Source organism: Capricornis sumatraensis, chromosome 2, assembly GCF_032405125.1.
Source record: "Capricornis sumatraensis isolate serow.1 chromosome 2, serow.2, whole genome shotgun sequence".
NCBI lineage: Eukaryota > Metazoa > Chordata > Mammalia > Artiodactyla > Bovidae > Capricornis > Capricornis sumatraensis.
The window spans coordinates 92,878,017-92,901,887 of NC_091070.1; the positions used below are offsets into that span (position 1 = coordinate 92,878,017).

Here is a 23,871-nt window from a genome sequence, read left to right on the forward strand (position 1 = left end):
CAGTTTAAAGAAATAACTTAGTTTTCTTTTATTACAAAACAGAGTTGAACTCTGAGCAACACCAGAGTTAGGAGCACTGAATCTCCATGCAATCCAAAACCGCCATATAACTGCTGTTGTTTAGTCCCTAAGTCATGTCTGACTCTTTGTAGCCCCGTGGACTGTAGCCCACCAGGCTCCTCTGCCCCCATGTAAGTTGGTCCTCCATATGCTCACCCTTCTGTATCCTAGTTTCTGCATCCTCGGATTCAGCCAACTGTGTATCATATCGTACTACAGTATTTACTATTGAAAACAATTCACATACAAGTGGTATGCACCGTTCATACTGCAATAGCTCTTTGTAAAGCACTGTAAGTCTTAATAAGCAAGGATAAGGAAACCAGCCTCACTACCCAAGGCCTTCTGTGACACACACTTTCGATAATTTTTAATTCATGCAAACATTTACAGAGACTTTGGTTTTTTAAACTATTTTCCTTTTCTGATTGTAAAAAACAGGATAATGCTATACATTTCAATCTCATTTCTTCCATTTAATAGTAGGGTGTGCAGTCTGTTACTAGTTAAACATACGGTTTGTTTCCTTTTTTCAGTACTATAGATAATACTGTGAAACATCCCTGTACATTTGTGAGTTGCCTGTTTATGCTTTATGCTTTCCTCCTCTTGTTTTTTGGGAGAGCACTACTGTTTTTGATTTTAAGGTCCAATGTCCTTCCATGTTTTTTCAGAACTTTAATTTTTAAATGATTTTTTACACATAACCTTTCATACCGGAAATTTATTCTATTGTGTGTAGTGAGGTAATGTTTTCTTTCCCAAATGGTTAAATGCTTCTCAGGATTTCATTTCTGTCCCCAGGGCTCTGAAATATTAGCTCTTTCATACATTAAGTTCTCGGCACTGCCTTTAGTATTTTTCACTCTGTTGCGCTGTTCAGGTTAATCCGGTACTAGTACCTAGGCTTTTATTTACTGTAACCTTATATGATATTACTGCTTAATCCCATTAACATAGTTAGAGCAGACACTGAGAAAAATCAATGCTCTTGGTTGCAAATTTCTGGAAATCTAAATCAAGAAAGTTAGATATCTTGAAAAAATTTCAGTCTGTTATTAAATTATACCAAGGTTTTCAAAAATCACACAGAATATAAGAATGACTAGTTCTCAGTGTGTATTTGTGTAGAGCCCTGACTGCATGTCCTAACTATGCTCTCAGATTCTTTAAGGAGATGAAAGGCAGGGGTTAGAGAGGAAGGTGGTGTGAAATCGGCACAGGGGAGCCAATGAGACCAGCGACTGGGCCAAGGTGAGGACACCGCTCTCCCACTCGCCTTTCCTCAGCAGCACTCCTCGCTGCAAGGACTAGGAATTAACGTCTCTGTAACCGAGTCTCCTCTGACTTACCATGGCGTTCTGGTTCTGGAGGTTGAAAAGTTCATTCTGATACATCGCAGCCGCAAAGGGGTAGACAATGGGCAGCTGGGCCTCTGGTCTCTGCAGCGCAAGCAGCGTGCTCTCAGGGTCACCCTCCCGAATAACAGTGTTGATGTGGTCCACTGCAGCCAGCCCTGCGGTCGGAGTAACACTTCATCAGAACCTGTGCCTTTCCCACTGAGGCCTGACCCCACCAGCCCACACCTCCGAGGGCTAGAGCCTAAGCAGTCCTCTTCCATGAACTCTGAAAAGCTGCATTTGGATGGTAAGCAAAGCGCTGGATACGGTAGCTTGTAATTGGAAAATAGTCTAATCCTTGGAGCTAGTCCCTAAAAGAACCTCAGCATTGATAAAGCTGGAGTTATAAGGTCATTCCTGCCTAGCATGACTTCCCTGCAAGATTCTTCCTTTCAGGACCAGCATTAGAATCATTTCTCCCATGAAGTCCTCACAGGGCTTCCGTTCCTGAGAATTTCACACCTGGGGCATTGTTATGGTATTTAGGACTGGGCCATGTGAATCCCACAGGCATTGCTCTTTAATGCTCTTTGTGTGTTAGCTCTGCCTCCCCAAGGAGATTAAAGGTATGTGAAGACCGGAAGCAAGGCTGGCCCTACCACTCTTTTATCTTCCCTGTGAATGAGCACCACGGGACCCCACAGGAGGCACTCGGACACACTGCTGTTTGATCTAGAGCAATCATTAAGTCTCCAAATAGTCTCCCTCATCTCTTGTGTTTTGTAAAGTGTGGTTTTTTAGGCGAACATAACTTCAGATATGTTTTTTGAAATATTATAACCAAAAGTCATATGAGTATATAATTCTGCATTGAAATGGTGGTCCCCACGTGTTAGTATGGTTCCAAGAACTCCAGTGGATGCCTGAAACCATGATAGAACCGAACCCTGCAGGTACTGTCCACTCCCCCCCATATATACACATCTGTGATGAAGTTTAATTTATAAGTTAGGCATAGTAAGAGATGAGCAACAATAACTGCCATTTCCTTCTCCAGGGGATCTTCCCAACCCAGGGATCGAACCTGGGTCTTCCGGATTGCAGACAGATGCTTTACCATCTGAGCCACTAGAGTGATCCTAATAACATTCTTAGGACTTCCTTATTTTTTACTGGCAGAGTGTGCCTCTTAACATCTTAACTATTTCTCCCATCCCATCCATCTCCCCTTCTGGCAAAAATTAGCTTGTTCTCTGTGCCTATGACTGTTTCAGTTTTATTTATTGTTATTTTACAATTTTTCTTGTTTCTTGAAATAGTTGTGTATTGCTATATACTTCTATCTCGGAGCTGCTTTTGCTATGACCCATAAGTTTTGGCAAGTTGGGTTTCCATTTTCATTCATCTCAAGCTATTTTTTGATGTCTTCATTGACGCATTGGCTTTTCACTTAAAGAAGGCACTTAATAGCTTCTCTTTGGCATCTCTGAATTGCTAGCATCACTGCTCTCGGGCTTTGGGGCCATTATTAAGTAAAGCAAGGATGGCATGAACACAAGGACTATAACACCAGACAGTCTGGTGACTGAGATGGCTACTAAGTGACTGAAGGGTGGGGCCTCCCAGACAAAGTGTCGATCCACGTGCCAAGGGGGTGGCGTGAGAGTTCACCATGCTACTTGGAACAGCACGCAACTGAAAAGACAGGCGATATTCCTGGAAATTTCCATCTCACATTTTCAGACTGCAATTGACAGTAGGGAACTGAAATTTCCGTTAAGAAAACTGTGGATAAGTGGGGAGTGGGGGTGGGAGAGAACTACTGTATTGTTTGACCTAAAAAATAAAAAAAGCCCTCATCACAGAGATGCCTTGGTTTACACTACCTGATCCAATCAGAAGCTCTGTGATGTCTCTACGAGTTACAACATTCAGGTTATAAAGACCTGACTTTTAGTGACCACGTGGAGGGTACTTGGAACAGCAAATTCAGTATAGTTTCAAGAAAACAGAAATGGAATTGTGACCAAATGGAAGAATGAGTGGTGGACTCTGCTACCAGGCAACAGAAACTGGACGGAACCAGTGGGGTTTTGCCTTACAGAGAAGGGTTCAGGTTAGTAGAGGCAACACAGAAGACCCAGACATTTCTAGAGTTTTCAAGGATTAGTCTGTCTCCCTAACACATGACTAGACTACAGCTAAGATTATTCTAACCCTTTTTAACAGATGGGAATTTATCTTCTCTATCTATATTCGCACAGAGCCAAGCTCAATAGCTTTTCTACTGAGATACCTCATTCAAGAACAGGAAATACTTACAACTAATGCAGTCTTTCATGACACACCCCAGAAAACGTCCACTTTTAGAATAAGTTAGAACGATACCCTAAGAACCCAAACACTTTTTTCTATTCTTAGAACTAGCGTGATACATGAAAGAATTCCAGAAAAGAAGGTCAGTGTTTGGTTGTCATGTTTGACGCTCTGTTAAGGTTATCCAAGGCCTTTTGGTTGTGTCTCTAATTATCCTGAATAGAACTGTACTTCACCTTTGAAAACTCTACCATATAAGTTTGGAAAACTGGGTGGTAAAATATTACAGAAAAAATATATCCTTTAAGGGTGGGAGGTGGGAGGGGGATTCAGGATTGGGAGCTTGTATACACCCATGGTGGATTCATGTCAATGTATGGCAAAACCAATACAGTATTGTAAAGTGAAATAAAGTAAAAAAAAAAAAAATATATATATATATATATATATATATCCTTTAAAACACTCTTAATGAACGATTTCTTCTAAAAAAAGAAACATAAAGTAAGCTTAACCACTCTTTTACACGCTGCATTTAACAGAGTCTCAAGCCCTAATCTTAACAGAATATATGTAATGAATAGAAAGCATGTACCAAACTCCAAGTTAAACGACTGTGGTCCAAACAAACCTGAAGCCTCTGAAAACAGACCTGGTGCTACTATCAGCAAAGCTGTCACTTTCTGCCATTACCATGGGCTGCTACAAATGTAGACACCTTAACAGTTTAATATAACAAGCTCAGTGACTGGGGGAAAGCTTGTCAAGCAGTCACACGGACATATTTTAAAGCAAACCATTGTCTCATTGTCATGTCACTGGCTAAAATATGCTTTGGAGAATTTTTTCAAGACTAATACTAGATATTTCTAGTATTACTATAAATTTTCCAATGGGGAGAGATCAAAACCTTCAGAATAATCATGTTCTATGCATTTAAAGCCAATAAACACTGCAATGTCTTTCATAATTTTAGCTGGTTATGCATTAGTGAAAATCATCTCATGCTTTTTACTTAAAAGTGGAAAAAAAGCATAGTCAATTTGGCATCAAATGTGTGGTCAGGAAATTGTGTCATTCAATCAAGTAATGAAAAATTTATATAAGGTATTATATTTAACATGAAAAAGAAATCTATTCTAGTGGTTATAAACATTTCAAAAATAAAGGATGGCATAGAGCTATGGAACCATTTCCCCACTAAGCTTATGAACCTCAGATGTCTCGCTAGCAATATTAGTTTCTTCCTATAATCCATTTCTGTCAAGCATAATGAAATTCTCAGCTTTCAAATAGAGCAGAAAGAGAAACTTGAAATTGTACTTCATGTATCATCACCAACATGTTCAAAATTTAATAAGAATAAAAATAGGAACACACATCTCAAAATGTCAAGGTGTTCCTTAAAAAAAGTAATCCTAGTGCTCTCGGTACTTGTAAGTGGAGATAAATTCTCAAATCCACTCAATGGTTAACTTCTAGACATATCTATCAATTTTCTCTGGGCCTCCTTGTTTGAAGCCTGTAATATATGTCTCTACCAGCAACTTAGAGGAAAACTCTTGAGTAATACCTATAGACGCGCATTTCCTTTAAGGTGCTAAGAGCCATAAAGAACATTCAAGGCTCATCTAGGAGGTTACACTGAGGGTTTAGGACTACTGGAATTAGTGGACACTCCAAGTTTAAACTCGGCAGAAGTTTACATGCCTTATTAAATGGACTAACTGGTCTTTGAAGTATTCCTTTTCAGGGTATATGTGGGTTATTTAGGTTGACCTTGGGGACATAAATGTCAAAGAGAATGCCTTACTGCCTCAAGTAAAAACAACTTTTATTAGAGAAACAAAAAGACTAATAAAGAGACTACTGTATCTACACTTGCACACGCTTATTTTAATCACCCCAGATTTTTGTTCTTTAGAGTCACATAACTGAACTAGGTGCCAAGGAGAACTGTCCTGTGTGACTCCATGGAGGCTCAGGGCCATGGGATTCAAACCTGCACGATGTGATTTATAGGTCTGCCACATCTTACTCACTTGCACCAAAGCTACACAAGCAGTAGCAGAACCATTCTTACACACTGCAGACTAATAATTCAGAGGTTAAAAAAAAAAAAAAGCAGAGGTGTCAATACAGCTTTACAATCCCAATAAAATGTCATCATATAATCCTGTGCAAGAAATGAATATCGTTAACTCATAATCTTTACTAAAAGAACTTTAAGGTTAGCCCAATAGGGGATAGGTTCAAAAAATGACACACACTGTACCTGCGATGAAACAGGACGGTACAGTGCACCTAGCTTCAAGATGTTTTGAGATACTTTGCATGCACTGGGGACAAGATGCCCAGAAAAGCTCCATGGAAAACTAGCAGATGATGCACCAGAATCAACAGCAACACTTTACCTGGATCTGTCATCATATAAGGCACTTTTATAAGGATATATGTTAAGCGTTTTGCTGAGATTCAGATAAGAAAAATTTGCATCTTATAGAAGTACCCATTTCCTTCATATGATCCATTACTCACTGTTGACTTTATTGATATTGCCTTGGATTTCTGCTTGTGTCAGCAATTCTTCATATGCATCTCTTTCTTCTTCTGAGATACAGTTATTCTGCAAAACAAAGGCTTCATTGATTCTTGAGGTTCAGTGTTTCCAAAGCTTGATATTCAAAAGCAAAAACTTAAAAGAGTGCTAAAAACCATTTGTTAATAGTCATGTGAACTCGATACAAGCATTTAAGAGTGCCTGCTCTGTGCAGAGCACCAGGGTTAGCTATGCCAGCAAGGGTTACAAAAATGAACAACAGACCCAGTGACTCTCTGTAAAGGCCTAATTTTCTAACGTGGAAAACATTAGGTTGGACCACTTGATATTGCCATTTTTTGTAGATCAAAACCAGCTGAATATTGGCCATTTGATTCAGTCTAACAGAAAAATCAAGCACATAAATAACAAATATAGCAGAACAAAATATATTCTAGGGAAGAACATGGGTGGAAAGAAAAATTTTTTAAAGAGACAACAACTGAGGAGGGCCTGGAAGAGAGGGCTTCCCTGGCGGCTCAGGTGGTAAAGACTCTGCCTGCAGCGCAAGAGACCTGGGCTTGATGCCTGGGTCAAGAAGATCCCCTGGAGAAGAGACTGGCTACCCACTCTGGTATTGTTGCCTGGAGAATCCCATGGACAGAGGAGCCTGGCGGACTACAGTCCATGAGGTCGGATATGACCGAGTGGCTTTCATCATCATCATGGAGGAAGAGAGCAATGTTCAAGGCGGAGAAGAGTGGGATGCAGGCAACAGGATTCGATCACAACGGTGAGAAAGCTTGGTGTGTCAGGGCTACTGTCAGAGCGCGCGCCCTGGCTTAGCCAGAAAGATGCGGAGGTGGGTTGGGTATGCTGGAACCTTTTGAGGCCAACAGAAGGACCTGTGCTTGACTCAGTAGGCAGCAGGGAATCAGGGGAGGTTTCTGGTGGAATGACATCAGATCTGTAGCTAAAGATCAATTTTGCAAGCTGGAACTCGGGAGAGGGGTTGGTTGGAAAATGATAGGAAGCCAGGGAACCCAAGGGGGGAAGAGCCCTGAGACAAGGTCAGGAGGGGCAGGGCTGAAGCAGGAGTGGTGGCCCGAGGGGGGGGGGGGCGGACGGAGGTCAGCCCGGCAAGAAAAGGCAGCACAGGGCAGCGATGCCCAGGACACAGAGGGCATACAGAGAGTTCTGAAACAGTGTGGGGGTCATTCCAAAGGGGAGTCAGTACAAGGCACGCTTCCGAGAAGGGTAGGGTAGGGACGAGCATCTTCCTGATGGGGTGGGATGAGGGCATCAAGCTGACAGCTTGAGTTCTTCAACAAGTAGATGAGCTCAATGGAGGAAGCGCAGAGAGAAGAGTGATTCAACGGCAGACGTTGAGGGCTCTCCACATTTAGGGGGCGGAACAAGCAGAGACGTGAAGAGATGCAGAGGACGTCCACAGCAGCAGAGAGGCCCAGAAAGCGTGGGTTGGGGGTGGTGAAGCAGGCAGTGTAAGGCCGGGAGCAGTGTGGGGCAAGTGTGCCCAGTGCCATCCCCTGAGAAAAAGTGAAGATAAAGGGGCTACTTTGGTAACGGAGCTGAAGCTGACACGGTAAGACTTGAAGGAGGGGAAAGCTGGTGAGGAAGTGGAATCTGAGTGCAAAGTTTTCCGTAAGACAGGAAGCGGGAAATATAAAGTGAGGGTCAGGAGCTGACTTTCCAAGGAGGGAAATCACTTCTTCAAATAGGAGGGGAAACTATGGGGAGAATACAAGGAAAGTGAATTCAAAAGCGTCTTCTCTAACCTCACCACACCCACTGATTGGCCTCTAGTAATAAATCTGAAGGCGAGTCATCTAACACAAGGTGATATTCAACGAGGGAAGGTCTTTAACTGCTCCTTCTACACCTTCTTGGTAAGTTTTCAACATGATCTTTCATCCTTACTACCTGCAATACTCATCAAAAAAGAAAACCCAATTTCCTTACAGAGGGCATGGTCGTCTTTCACCTTTATACTTCACCCAAAGCAATAGCCTGTGGCTAGAGAGACCGCAGCCAGTGGATTTAAAAACATCCCTCATAACGCTAAAGCTTTTTCAAACTAGCAATGCATAACCATGCCTATTACTGTATTGACCGCTCGGAATCTAACTGAACACCTTCAGCCTTGCACTTTCTTCTTTTCTTTTCTTGGCGTCCCAGAGTTCCTTCTGATATTCCTGTGCGAGATCATCATCCACTAAAGTCAGAACTGCATTTGGGTTTCTTAGTGTTACAACGGTCTGCTCAGCAATTCCTTTTTCAATAGCTTCATTAATGGCTATAACTGCAGCATGCACTGCAAAGTAAAAAGAAAAAAAGAACTTTATCAGCAAAAGACAACATGGACAGCTGTACTGACTGTGCATAGCTTAAGCAGCTTCACTTTCTTCTGTGGGGTCCAGTCAAGAATTCAAACAATAGAACCTCAGACACATCACAGCACATCCCTGCGACAACCTCCCCACCTGCTCATTTATCTCAGGTCCTCAGCATCTGTTACCTGATTCCTATTCATTTATTCAACTTGCATTGAATGTGAATCAAACACTATGGCAACCACTGGGAGTTTGCAGGGTGACAGATACAGAAAGTATCATGTTGTCTTCAAGAGACGACTGCAATTTAACTTGCAGCATGGAAAGATTCCCAGCAGTGAGTACCCTGCCTCTGAAATCTAAGGACAAAGAAAGCAGAGAAACGTTTGGGAGAGTAAAGATATTTCTGGAACTTCTTAAATTGCATTGTACAAGCAGATGTCTAGAGTCCAAGGTCAATTATTTTGTTATATTGTGATGTGCTCAAATCAATTACCTATAATATATATTATAAAAAAAATTTAGGGTGCTTATAATATCTTCTAAATATTCTATTTCTTATAACCAAAATCAAGAATAGGTAAGTCTCATGCCATTGGCAAGTTTGAATCTTAAGTATACTCACATGCAGCTTCATCCACAGACAGTTCATTAGCCAGAATACCACCTATTTTGCTGAAAGATGGCATTTGTATTCCATATTTCTCAAGCTCCTTTCTCATATTACTGATTTCTTCCTCTGAAAAAGAACCACCACCAAAAAAATCAGTGAAAGCCACAGAGATGGAGGCAGGAATGAGTGCATTTGTGTTAAGAAATGTGTTCATCAAGAACATGGGGTCAATTCTAAAGAAGAACCTTAGAAAGAAGCCAGCCTCCGTTTCTTACTTCACAAAGGTGAGGGAACAGAAACTTGGCAGAGTCTAAAGACAATAAGCAAGTTTTCTCCTTTGATCAATACAAAGGAAAAAAAGGGAATCAATATCAAAATGAAAGGAAAATATCGCTACATTTTCTTCATAACCACACTCTAAAAGATTATCAAGATAAAGAATAGTACCTGTGAAGTCTACTTTGCCCAACAAATCCTGGATCTGGGGTGCAATTCCCAGTTTGAACAGATATAAACTGAAAGAGAAACCATAAAACTATCAGAAACTTCATCATCATAAATCTTAGAGCTAGAAACTACATACATCTTAAGGGTCTTTTTATTTGAGACACACCTAAGCGATCATCTTAACTAATCCGTGCAAGGTGACACCGTCCCTATTGGGACCAGGACTAGGGTCCCAGTCACTGTCTGGAAACCTGGTCTTCTGAGCTACACAGAACGCTCACAGGCAAACTAACCTAATCATCCAATTATAGGGAGGCTAAGGGACACAGCACAAACCAGCAAGTAACAAACGCAGCAAACATTTCTTTGGATATTACATGATTTTATTTTGCTTAAAGTATAGCTGAAATTATATGTTCCTTTCCATACCTATATATGCCTCCAAGTACTATATACCCCCTTGAAGAAGTATTCGTTTTATACATTCTGAACCAATAAATAGAGCAGCAAGACTACTGGTAGATGGAAAGACGTTAAAGACAAACCACGATGTGGGTATATTACTATGACGTGGATATATTACTATGACGTGGATATATTTTAAAAAGTGGAAAATGCAGAGAAAAGTGTACATATTTTTAAAAAGTTCAACAGGAAGCAATGATGGTCACAACTAACCTGCCTGTAATCTGACAAAAGAAGCTAGAGTCTGACATCAAAATTCTACCAAAGAAGATGAAAATATTTAGTTATGTGACTTCTCACCTCAAAAGCATTGAGCTATAGTTTCTGAACTACATGTATTTTAACCTTCCTAGCCCCCAAGATCAACTCTACAACCCAACTAAAAATTCTGTGTTTACTCAATATCAGTTCTGATTGACTTATAACTTGGGAAATTTTAATTAGATGTTAGAATTACAAATACCATATCCGGGAAAATGAACTGAGAATGATTTTGACGGTTTGAAGTATTTCAAGACTCATTTCAAAGGTTGATATGAGACAGATCTGAGTAGTTTATAAACACAAAATTTCATTAAAAGAGTTCAAGAGCAAGCCTTCTTAATGGAATGAAAACTCTTAAAATGCATGATTAATCAGTATAAGCAGTATGCATTGAAATTAAATTTTTCGATCTTTGTAAGAAATAATCACTTAGAAAAGCAATATGTGATCAAAGTTAAAAATTACTGATCCATGATTTCAAAAGAATACACAGAAAATCATCATTCAGAGTTAAACAGTAAATGCTGCTGCTGCTGCTAACTTGCTTCAGTCGTGTCTGACTCTGTGCGACCCCATAGATGGCAGCCCACCAGGCTCCCCCGTCCCTGGGATTCTCCAGGCAAGAACACTGGAGTGGGTTTCCATTTCCTTCTCCAATGCATGAAAGTGAAAAGTGAAAATGAAGTCGCTCAGTCCTGTCCGACTGTTAGCGACCCCATGGACTGCAGCCTACCAGGCTCCTCCACCCATGGGATTTTCCAGGCAAGAGTACTGGAGTGGGTTGCCATTGCCTTCTCCGAAACAGTAAATACTTTGATATAAATCATTTTAACATTGTTTCTGGAAATATCTGTTCCATAAATTCACATGAAAGAAGTGAAAGCATTAATCACTTAGTCGTGTCCGACTCTTTGTGACCCCATAGACTATAGCCCACCAGGTTCCTCTGTCCATGAGATTCTCCAGGCAAGAATACTGGAGTGGGGAGCCATTCCCTTTTCCAGAGGATCCTTCCCACCCAGAAATCAAGCCTGGGTCTCCCACATTGCAGGCAGATTCTTTACCATCAGAGCCACCACACAGTATTCTATAATATGAATGTACTATATTTTGCTTAACCAATTGCTGAGCACTTAGATGATCATTAATTATCCATTATGATAAATAATGTTGCAGTGAATCTACTTATATAGGCACATCAGTCCATGGGGTAGCAAAGGGTCAGACACTATGGAGCAACTGAATTGAACTTGTGCATATATCTTATCCATCACATAAATTCCTGCAAAGAAAATTATCAAATTGAAAGGATATATACACAAAACTTTAATATATATTATCAAATTGTGTTCTTAAAAAGAGATTATACTCATTTATTCTCTGTGAGCAAAGAGTTAATGAAACTCCTCTCCCTTCTGCAATAGAATATGACCTCCTTCAGTTCACTTTCAACCTCTGTTCCCCCAGGTGCCCAATAAATGTATATTGACAACCAAGTTACTAAGCACCATTGCTTAGGGGAAAAATAACCCTTGATTGGCAAACTGCATCTTGACTAGAAGGAATCATAAATACCTATAGGCTATACACAGTTTCGGTGTTGCTAAGTTCAGTGACTCTTGTAACTGGCACACTTCTTGCAGGAAACTGGGAAGCCATGCTATGGAGCTGCTAGAACAGATATGGCTCCTGGGGACTGAGGTGCTCAGCCAGGGAGCCTTCAGTAACCACCACTGTTAGTTTCATTCATAAGGTCACACCCAAGTTATCACCCAGGGCACCAAAGAGAACAGGGTCTAAATGGCTGTGTGGACCACTGCGTGGAGTGGTGAGAAGCCCCCACTGCAGGACACACGCTTGATGCTGTCCTACTGGCAGGGTGTATTTGCTTCTGAGCATCTGCTAATCAACATGGTTACAGCACATGGTCCTGAACTTGAATGTTTAACTGAACTAAGACCCAGGTGGTGGGCATGGCCCCATTCCACCATCAATCCATGAAAATGCCATTTTCTTTGTCTCTTTAAGAGCAGAGGATTCTGTCCATGAAAACCTCACCAATCTGATAGCCAAAAATGTCATTAAAGTTTACATTTCCTTTTTTTTCATTGTGAGAGTAGCATTTTTCATACACATATTGGCCATTTCAATTTCTTCCAGGAAATGCATATTAATGAACTTTTGAATTTTAAAGGTTGTTTTCTGGGGGGATTTATCTTTCTCTGTTTTTTTCCCCCTCTTTTCCCCCAAAACAACAACCAAAGAACAAATGACACTTTAAACATATGGTAATTTTACTACTAAATTCCAATATTTGTATCTTATTCACAAGGGGAAAACATATTAGACCCTGAACATTGTTCAATGTAAAATAGACATTGCTAAGTCACTTCAGTCGTGTCCGACTCTGTGCGACCCCATAGATGGCAGCCCACCAGGCTCCCCCGTCCCTGGGATTCTCCAGGCAAGAACACTGGAGTGGGTTGCCATTTCCTTCTCCAATGCATGAAAGTAAAAAGTCAAAATGAAGTTGCTCAGTCATGTCCGACTCTTAGCGACCCCATGGACTGCAGCCTACCAGGCTCCTCCATCCATGGGATTTTCCAGGCAAGAGTACTGGAGTGGGGTGCCATTGCCTTCTCCGAAAATAGACATTATGTATTCATAATTCAAAGCTAGAAAGACAGGCTACATTTCTTAGTTTAAATTCTAGGTCTTTAGAGATTATCAGGGATATAACAAGTTATTATAATTAAAACTAGGATGCTGACATTTCCAAAACCATTAATATTTTATGAACCAATTCTCAATTTATTACACAAGAAAAAATATTCCAGGTAAAAGGGACCTCATGTCACTTGGACCAAATAAAATGTCAACCTAGTCACACACTTCTGACTGTAACAGAAACAATAAAATTCAATAGAATTAAACAGCCAGGGGTGTAGTTAGAAAAGAATTCTAGGAAAGTAAAATCAAGCCATACTTGAAAAAATAAAAACAGATCCATAAATGATCAAAAAAATACCACTGTATGAATTCTTTCATGGTTCCTGATTTGCAGTTTTATCCCCTTTTACAACTAAATTAAAAAATACACCGGAACAAGTTGACCAAAAAAAAAAAGTATAAAAGTAATTCAATGGGAAAAACTTTGAAAATGTGATAGTAAAATTTAACTAGGAGTCTCCCATAAAATATCTTCTAATAAATTTTATACATAAAATAATTTCATATTTAATGTGTATATTTATGTATATTACGATAATATTCTGTTAGTTTTAACATACTTGAAATTTATATTCTTGCATCAAAGGCTAAGCTAATGAATATCAGTTATCCTTAATATATTTCCACTTCTATCTGCCCTCCTATGTAATGTTGAGATAATCTGGAATTTTAGATGCATTTAAAGATTTTCAGATTATGCAATCAAAGTTTAGGTAAATAAATTTTATTAGTTTACTTTCTAATTTAATCTGTATCCAGTTTTCTTCTTTCTCAGTTTTATCTTTGGTTTTGCCAAAGATAAGCATATTTACTAAGTAGACAAAATGAATTACTCACAAGTGCACATATTTTACTATTTTCATTTGTTCCTTGGGTGTTGGTTCTGTTTTTTGAATGTAATTCCTCTTTCAGAGCCGTGAAGTGAAGTGAAGTTGCTCAGTCGTGTCCGACTCTTTGCGACCCCATGGACTGCAGCCTATCAGGCTCCTCCGTCCATGGGATTTTCCAGGCAAGAGTGCTGGAGTGGATTGCCATTTCCTTCTCCAGGGGACTTTCCCGACTCAGGAATCGAATCCGGGTCTCCCGCACTGCAGGCAGACGCTTTACCGTGGGAGCCATCAGGGAAGCTGTAGTTTCCTTCAAATGTCTGGCATTTCCTGATTTGGGGCTCATCTTGAGGTTTGAGACTTGCAACTGTTTGTCACTGTTGGCTGCAGGTCCCCATGCCTCAGGCTTCCCTGGTAGCTCTGTTGGTAAAGAAACTGCCTACAATGCAGGAGACCTGAGTTCGATTCCTGGGTCGGGAAGATCCCTTGCAGGAAGAAATGACAACCCACTCCAGTATTCTTGCCTGGAGAATCCCATGGTCAGAGGAGCCTGGCAGGCTACAGTCCATGGGGCCACAAGAGTCGGACAGGACTTAGCGACTAAACCACAAGCATCCCGTGACAGAAGCCAGCCTTAGGGAGACGGTAGAGGAACAAGGAGGCCGATGCCCAGAGGGTGCTCACTGTCTTATCCTCTTAGACTGGGGTTCCCTGTGTCTTCTCGGGTACTGGTGTGCTACCCTGCCATCAGCATCTTCACTTGTTGCCTTGGGGAAGGAATAGTAGGTTCAGCAGGTCTAACTAATCCAAATTATGCTGGCTTAGGGCTCTCCTCTTCCCATCTCTGCTCAGACCAAAGCCCCACAGCAGCTCCCAGCTTTGTGCACAACTCAGTGGTCTCTGGGCTGTGACCCTGTTTTGTTTCTCAGTTAATCCAATCTATCTGTTTGCCTTCTGTCATGAGTTACTTAATTTTCCGGTCAATGGATAGCACTCTTTCTTACTACAGATGATTAAAACAACTTAAAACAAACAAACAGGTTCCCCTGGTGGTAAAGAATCAGCCTGCAGTGCAGGAGACACGGGTTTGATTCCTGAGCCATTAAGACCCCACGTGCTGTAGAGGAACTGAGCCCATGTGCCACAACTGCTGAGCCTATGCCCTGGAGCCCAGGAGGCACAACTGCTGAGCCCACGTGCTGCAGCTCCTGCAGCCCCCCGGCTCTAGAATCCGTGCTCTGCAGCCAGAGAAGCCACTGCAGCGAGAAGCCTGTGAGCCACAGCCAGAGAGGAGCCCACTGCAGCTAGAGAGAAAGCTGCTGCTGCTGTTGCTAAGTCGCTTCAGTCGTGTCCGACTCTGTGCGACTCCATAGACGGCAGCCCACCAGGCTCCTCCGTCCCTGGGATTCTCCAGGCAAGAACACTGGAGTGGGCTGTGCAGCAACAAAGACCCAGCACAGCCAAAAGCAAATGATAACACTGTACATTAAAGAAACCCCTCCTACTTTAATCATGGCACGCCAGCTTTGTAAGGAGACTAAGACACCTGTGACCGAGGAGCTTGACACAGTCGTTTTCACCGTATCTCCTTTCTGGAGATATCTGGCCATTCATTTAACTACTCTCAACTGTTTGTCCCTATAAGGTACTCAGGCTTCCACAAAACAGAGGTTTGTTGGTTATACGTTGGCTAAATTAATTACACTTAACAAAAGTGTTCATTAAAGAGACTGGAAGACTTTCTGATTATACTTTTTACTTCTCTATTTATGCTGTATAACATGAATCTCACAAGCAAACATCCCAGTTTAACTAAAAGTTACCACAAGATGGTGCTGAGAAGTCAGGTACCTTTTGGATAGAAAAGTCAGATTTATCTCAAATCTGATTTTGGTGTGCCAGTCAGGATCAGGTAGAAATCTCATTTGCATTTACATACTTTCACCAAAAGTATGTATTTTTTAATGTGAAGGTATATTTTAATTTGGTTTCAATTTTCAGCATTTATTTTATCTTTGAGGTTGAAGTTTAAACTATTAGTTTCGAAAAGATAACTTTTCACAGTGTGGGAGTTTATATATTAAATCTCTGTGTGGGAGGTATGTCCAAGCAGATTAGTCAAAGGGGCAAATGTTTACTAGGAAACGTACTTATTCTGGATTCCCAAACTGAAAAGAATCAACATCAGTGGCCCATTCCCTTCAAAGCATTTCGATTCAAATGAGGGCATTACCTGAAGTATATAGGAAATCTAGTCTTCGTGTTTAAAAAACAAAAGTCTGTCCAATCACCAATTTCTTGGAGCTCTTCAAAGCTGAATTTATTAAGCACCTTCAGTGCTAACAACCAACACAAAGAGACAAGAGCATTCCAAAGGAAGCTGAAGAACTAATTGTCACTTTCCACATATAAGAAAGCACTTAGCATGAAACAGCTAGAATTTCATCACATCAAAAGCTGTAGTACATTTGTGTTGCTAAGAAAAGGCCAGTAATAGAGAAGTTGTCCTATGGTAGCAAAAGCCTCATTGGCCCATGCGCTCCTATTTTGTACTAATAATATCAGTTCAAGTAAAGGAAGCAATAAAGAAAGGAAAAAGCAAACACAAAAAAACATCGGTTTTTTCTACTACTTTGAATATATGTGTTAAGAGGTGCTACAGTAATAAAATGCAAACTTAAAAAGCAAAAGCTAAGTTTATTTCAACTTTTCTGGATCACATCATGCACAGTTCATTTTATGTTGTAATATGGGAGATGAATGTCTGTAAATCAAAGCCTCATGGCTGATTAGGAAAAAGAGGGAACTGGAGTCAGAAGCCCTGGATCCTGGCCCCAGCCTGGCCACATTTCAGTATGTGACTCTGACTCACATAAACCAATCTTTCAATTTCCTCATCGGTGAAATAAACTGGACTCAACATCTCAAGGTCCTTCCTGTTCCGAAATTTGGGGAAGCTTCCTTTTAAAATATCCTAAATGTAACAGCTTAGAGACCTGTGCTGAACCTCGAGGCTAATGCCACTCTTCTTTTCATTTTCCTAGTTGGATGCAAATATTGGGCTCCCTTCTGAGGACAATGACTGGCTGCCTAAGTAACTGTAGGTTCTGGTCCCATCCCGCCTGGGTCTGAATCCCAACTCTGCCCCTTACTAGCTGTATGATCTTGGCTAGCCATAGTTTAAAAAGAGACTAATAACTGTACAGGAAACGTACGTCACAAGGATTAAATGAGATTATACCTGTAACAGGATACCTGGAACAGCACCAGGCATGTAATGGAAGGCTCAGTAGGTGTTGGTCTGTTTTCATTATCACTACTGTGTGTGTGTATGTGTGTGTGCTTGTGAGCTCAATTGTCTCAAACTCCTTGCGACCCTACTGATGTAGCGCACCAGGCTCCTCTGTCCGTGGGATTTTCCAGGCAAGAATAGTAGAGGGGGTATACTACTCCATGGGATCTTCCCAACCCAGAGGTTGAACCCGCATCTCCTGCATTGCTGGAAGATTCTTGACCGCTTGAGCTGCTTTGCTAACGAGCTTGACTTTGAACCAGTTCCTCAAGTTCACCTACTAGAGGAGCCCTTCTTCACAAACTGCTCAGGGTACTTGGAGCAGCTGGTCAACCAGGAGTGGGGCTGCCGCAGCCATTTTCATAAATCCAAGCCCTGAATGTGTGCTATTTTGGCGTCTTCACCGCGTTTGAAGACATGACTGCTGGGCAGCAACGACAGACTCTGCAGTGGGGACAGCCATCCTTACCCAGAGGAGAGGCAGACATGCGCTTACCTTGTGCTCAATGCAGTAGAATCTTAACCAGCAAATAAGCTTTATTTAATAAGAAAAGCTGAATCCAGAAGCCTCATGTGTTACAAACACATGACAACTTTAAAGGGGATTCCTGGGTGGTGCAGTGGTAAAGAACCCACCTGCAGGAGACGCAGGAGACCCAGGTTGGATCCCTAGGTTGGGAGGATCCCCTGCAGGAGGGCATGGCAACCCACTCTGGCATTTTTGCCTGGAGAATCCCATGGACAGAGGAGTCTGGCGGGCTACAGTCCGTGGGGTGGCAAAGAGTCGGATTCAACTGAGCACACAATCAGGAAAAGATTGGAAAATCTGCTTGTGGCCACAAAGCAAGGGTATCTCAAAGAAATGTCAGGGACAGTGCTACAAGGACAAAGGAGTTGGCCAGAAAGAGCTCCCATGACCAAACTGAAGCAATCTGGTCCATCAAAAAAGAAGACACTAATCTTGGTTAGTTAAAAGATGCTTGTTCCTTGGAAGAAAAGCTATGATGAACCTAGACAGCATGCTAAAAAGCAGAGACATCACTTTGCCAACAAAGGTTCATATAGTGAAAGCTATGGTTTTTCCAGTAGTCATGTAGCGATGTAAGAGTTGGACTATAAAGAAGGCTGAGCACTGAAGAACTGATGCTTTGGAACTGTGGTGCTGGAGAAGACTCTCGCGTTTGAGCAAACTACGGGAGATAGTGAAGGACAGGAAAGCCTGGCATGCTGCAGTCCGTGGGGTTGCAAAGAGTCAGACGTGACTGAGCAACTTAGCAACAACAACAAATCTTGTTTAGATCAGAGAAAGGCCTGGAGTTCAAAACGATGTTCAAAGGACTGTAGCCTTCAAGGCTTCTCAGTCCATGGGATTTCCTAGGCAAGAATACTGGAGTTGGTAGCCATTTCCTTCTCCAGGGGATCTTTCTGCCCCAGGGATCGAACCCAGGCCTCCTGCATTGCAGGCAGACTCTTTACTGCCTGAGCCAGCAGGGAAGCCCGGTATAAAGTGTACCAAAAGGAATTTGTAATGCAGAGATAAAATAAGACATGCATAATATTTATATTTATATGGATTTTAACACACTAGGAAGTGTTGTTAAAATACAGGTGCTTTGTTTTTTCTTATGTCTGTTTATAGTGTATAAATATGTGCTTGTTTTTGTATCCTTTAAACAACAGGAAAAAGTAAAGACCAGGAACTCTGAGTAAGACAACAGTGGAGAAAACCAAGGGAATATCCCAAGATAAGAACAGACCGAGGGGCACAGGAGGTGACAAAAACAGCCAGGCGAAAAGAGGGTACAGTGCTGATGGCTGCACTCAATAGCCAAGCAGAGAGAGGGTCCAGAAGCAGGATCCGAGATGCTACCAGCTAAAGGGTCCCAAAAAGCATCAGGCAGAGTCCATCCCTCATCTCCTGGGGGAGAAACCTCTAGAATGCCCAACTGATTTCAAGAAAATATTCAAAGGGCATACATTAACCTTTAATAATGTTAACAGAGCAGGCCAATACATCACAAAGACAGGACAATGGGTTATGGAGCACTGGCCCAGCGAGACACGGAAGTAAACCACTTCTGAGTGGCAGAGGGTGGGGACTGGGTGGGAAATGAAAACCTGCTTGAAAGCCAAACACTCCAAGGTCTGGGTGATTGTGCAAATCAAGTTCAGCCTGATTCCTGGTGGCCAAGGTTGGACTCACGTTAGGAGAAGAACCCAGACCGATACCGTGTTCTGCCAGCAATCTGTAACCTGGTCCATTGGAGAGGCGCTCTGTTTCTAGCGACTCCGTGAACTCTGGGTAGGTTTCAAAGTTTTATAGCCCTGCTGCTGCTGCTAAGTTGCTTCAGTTGTGTCTATGGTTGTCTGTGCGACCCCATAGACAGCAGGCCACCAGGCTCCCCCGTCCCTGGGATTCTCCAGGCAAGAACACTGGAGTGGGTCGCCATTTCCTTCTCCAGTGCATGAAAGTGAAAAGTGAACGTGAAGTCGCTCAGTCGTGTCTGACTCTTCGTGACCCCATGGACTGCAGCCTACCAGGCTCCTCCATCCATGGGATTTTCCAGGCAAGAGTCCTGGAGTGGGGTGCCATTGCTATAGCCTTAGATTGCATCAAAATTAGTGGCTAAATAACATAACTATAAGTGAAACTTGCAGTGTGGATCTTTTAGAATAAATTTGAGTGTAGTAAGACTGTAATAATGTATCTGGGCATTTTACTTGTGTTTTAAGGTATTTGAGATATTCAAAAAAGCAGTCTACTAAATTTATTTATTTAAAGGAATTCAACTGTATAGCTAATGTTTAAGCATTTAACAGTTGCTTAATACATTGAGCAATAAATAACAGGTAAAAAGTGTTCTTCTCCATGGTTAGAAGGCCTCCAGACAGGAAAAAAAAAAAAAAACTATCAGTCTCTTGTTAGCAAGGTTCTCACTCTGTGAGGTGGCTCCTTTTATTGCGTAGGCTTTAAATATTCCAAATAAAGCTACGAAGAAAACATGCCACATATATTTCTTAAGTCCAAAACACCAAAATAGTTACAAACAGTCTTTGTCATCTGGTACTGAAATGTCAGCTCCTGGAGCAGAGAGAAGTCTGTTGCTAGGCCTAGCAAGGGAAACTGGTGGCTTGTGCTCAAAAGACCTAAACTTGTCAGTGGCTTTCAGGCAAGAGCTGTAAAGACAATATTAGGGGAGAGGAACCTAGGATGCAGGGTCACCGCTGACTGGTTGGTGGTGAGGTAACAGGGTGATGTTCTGGGAAGCTCAGCCTTCTAGTTCCAATCAGTCTGAGGTCTATGCACAGCGCACGTGCTCAGCATGTAGTCAGATCCTCCATCTGGGTGAGGGTCTTGGTTTCTACAGAATGACTCAGAGATGGTCTATATTCCTTCAGGAGGAAGAGTCCTGGGACTATTACCCTAAGCACTTACTACTTGAGCCTACTCTTTGAAACTGGGGGAAGGCCTAGGAAATAACCACCCCCACCCTTTTTTTTCCAACAAGAAACAGGGAACATGGAGGGGCTTTTGTATCTGGGAAGGCCCCTCAGGGCTTTAATCCCTGCTCAGCTTTAATGCCCCCTCCCCTTTCTCTGAGACTCCTTAATCTTGAGGGGGAACAGGTACAGGAAAAGAAAGAAAGTTTTATACAGAGAGGTGAACCATCAACCTGCCAGAGGAACTTGGTTTAGGGGGACTCAGTTTCAAATTTTCCAATGTTTTCCACAGTGAACACCTTTTTATTTCAAATAAGGAAAAGATAATAGACATTTCTTTGAAAAGAACATGAGGCCACGCATGACTTAGGTGGGTCTGCGTGACGCAGAGGTTTTGGACTCCCTGTGGGGCAGCCTGGCTATCACCGCCTGGAGTCTGGGCTTGAGAACACCCAGCTGAACTGAAAGAGTGAGGCCTGGGGACCAGGGTCAGAAATTCAGTGAAAGGCGAGGCAGGTAGGAAAAGGGAAAAGTAGACAAGCAGGAAGCAAGGGCAGGAACCCAGGGCATTCTAATGAGGCTGTTAAACCCAACTCAAGAAGACAGAGAAGAGAAAACAAGTTGGCAGGGCCAGGGATGAACTCTGCAGATCAGTCAGGGCTCCAGGCCTGGGGGAATCTTTCTGCCTGGCTCCCTATCTATAATAGGACTTCTGACCTGCCTAATTCCCTGGCAGGTAATGACAATCTTTACACCAGCAGCGCTGCTGTATCTGCAGCTAGGATACAACCGCTGAGGACATCTCGGTTCATTTTCAGCCATCACTTCTAATCACGCAGTGAGGGCAAATCCACTGTCCTTATGAAAATGCGCCGCTACCCAGCTTCCAAGAGAGTCTGGCCCAACAGAACAGAATATCAGCCTCATTTGAGGAACTGACCACATTCTAGACCACGGCAGGAAAGGGTTTTGATAGAAAACAACTAGATACATGAGACTTCTCCATGCCTGATTAAGGAGCACCCTGGTAGCTCAGAGGGTAAAGAATCTGCCTGCAATGCAGGAGACCTGGGTTTGATCCCTGGATCAGGAAGATCCCCTGGAGAAGGGAATGGCAACCCGCTCCAATGTTCTTGCTTAGAGAACTCTATGTGCAGAGGAGCCTGGTGGGCTACAGTCTGTGAGGTTGCATTGTTGGACACGACTGAGGGACTAACACTTTAACTTTCTACAATAAGTTTGCAACAGAGAAAAGTGAAGGAGAGTCTCCCAGGGAATGCTGTTCATTAACTGAATATTGCTTTTCAAGATCCTGCTTTTAAAATTCCTATTTAAGGTCAAATCTAGTGAAGAACATTTGGCAGGAATCCACTCCATTACTGGAGTCTTCCATGATGAGTAACTGAATGAATACCTGAGAAAGACAGTCTACATACTTGAGAAAAACATTTGCATGCAATTGGCAACATGAGCAAGAAGTTGCCTCTTCTTTGTTAACCAAGTTGCTCAAGCCATTGTTCAAACTACGGCAGGCACACATTTGTAAGCCTCCGTGCAGTTCTCTGTAACTTTAGTACAACAGTGATGACACCAGAAAAGAACCAAGCACACCATTTCTTTATAAGCTGCTTATATTAACACCTCAGGTGTGTATTTCAGGAAATCAGTGTTACCTTATAGACAGCAGGCTACAGATGGGGAGGTTAGCACCCTGATGCATGGCCTTCCGTGGTGGCTCAGACGGTAAAGAATCTGCCTGCAATGCAGGAGATTTGGCTTTGATCCCTGGGTCGGGAATATCCCCTGGAGAAGGCAATGGCAACCCGCTCCAGTATCCTTCCCTGGAGAATCTATGGACAGAGGAGCCTGGCGGGCTACCATCTATGGGGTCACAAAGAGTCGGACATGACTGGGCAACTAACACTTTTCCTTCAGATGCATCGATATGATAATAATTAACTAATGGCTGGCTTAGCAGGTCACAAAGTGTTAAGTAATGATTCTAGGCTCTGAAAAGCATCTGACCAAGAATGTTGGGCAACGCATTTGATAGTATTCATCAAAACGAGCACTTGGGCACCAAGAGCTTTTAGAAAACCTGAACAGTGATATAACTAGCCACATAAGAGGGGGGAAGGCATAGAACCATTTTTTTCCTCAGTTGTTCTAAATTACTAGAGTAAAAAGAAATCGTAGGATAGGCACCTACATTTGGTCTGTATTTCAAGCAACTGTCATCTTCCAAAGAAATCTCATAAGTACTGATAGGGTGGGGGAGGCAAATTATTTGACATAATCAAAAGTCTTTAGTAATCCAATATTGCAATGAATTACTATAAAAATCTGCTCCTTCGGAGAGGAAGAAAGCCAGAAAGAAATTAATATAAACCTCAAGGCTGAATACTCTGCCAGGAAAATGGCTTTCAGTGATATAAACACAAGGCAGATGTTCTAAAAGAAATTTAAAATTTAATCAGACACGAAGTCTCTCAGTCATTACCTGTGTGCTCTCAAGACAACAGCCACAAATTGGATTTTTAGAATCATTTTTGTGACCATCTAAAACTCACATTTCTTCCAATAAGGTAAGAAACACTCTGACTGGTAGAATCTCAACATGAAAGAAAATTCCCAACCTAGGGATCAAACCTGGGTCTCCTATATTGCAGGTAGATTCTTTACCATCTGAACCACCAGGGAAGCCCTTAAAACTGTTAAGATAGCAAACAAATGTTTTAAAAAATGAATGTTTCATGATTTGACTAATTTTAGTTTCTTTTTTACCCTTATGGTACCAGTTCTACTGAACAAAAGTTCAAAAGATTTTTTTATAGTGAATTTTATTAATCTATGCTAAGAATTGAGCCAAACTAATGATTTTAAGAGTATCACAATCAAACGTATGACCATTAAAGCTGCTCATTTGATGTGTTTGTAAGGCAGTAGTAAAGTAGTTTGTAAAGTAGTATAACTCAACTATGAAGCACATTATTATTAGATGCCTAGAAATTTCTGTTAAAATTTTCTCATTATATTCACAGGACTTCCATTCATTTTTCTGGTTTTCTATTTTGAAATGGATTTTAAAAAAAAGAAAAAATGTTTTTTAAGTTCAAGTATTGTTATATGACAACTATCTTAATTTTTTTACCAGCAAATTTAGAAATCAGTCTTAAAAATAAAAGT

General features: G+C 41.7%; 1 protein-coding gene across 2 annotated transcripts in view; it reads right to left on the reverse strand.

Annotated features, from left to right (window-relative positions):
• Positions 1-23,871, reverse strand: part of IQGAP2 (IQ motif containing GTPase activating protein 2) — a 307,112-nt gene that overhangs the window by 110,689 nt on the left and 172,552 nt on the right. For both annotated transcript variants that reach the window (XM_068966679.1, XM_068966681.1), the window contains exons 6-10: positions 9,667-9,734; positions 9,232-9,345; positions 8,409-8,587; positions 6,255-6,342; positions 1,413-1,576 (exon numbers count right to left, since the gene is read on the reverse strand). In XM_068966679.1, the coding sequence (XP_068822780.1) occupies positions 1,413-1,576; positions 6,255-6,342; positions 8,409-8,587; positions 9,232-9,345; positions 9,667-9,734 (613 nt within the window). The remainder of the gene's footprint in view (positions 1-1,412; positions 1,577-6,254; positions 6,343-8,408; positions 8,588-9,231; positions 9,346-9,666; positions 9,735-23,871) is intronic.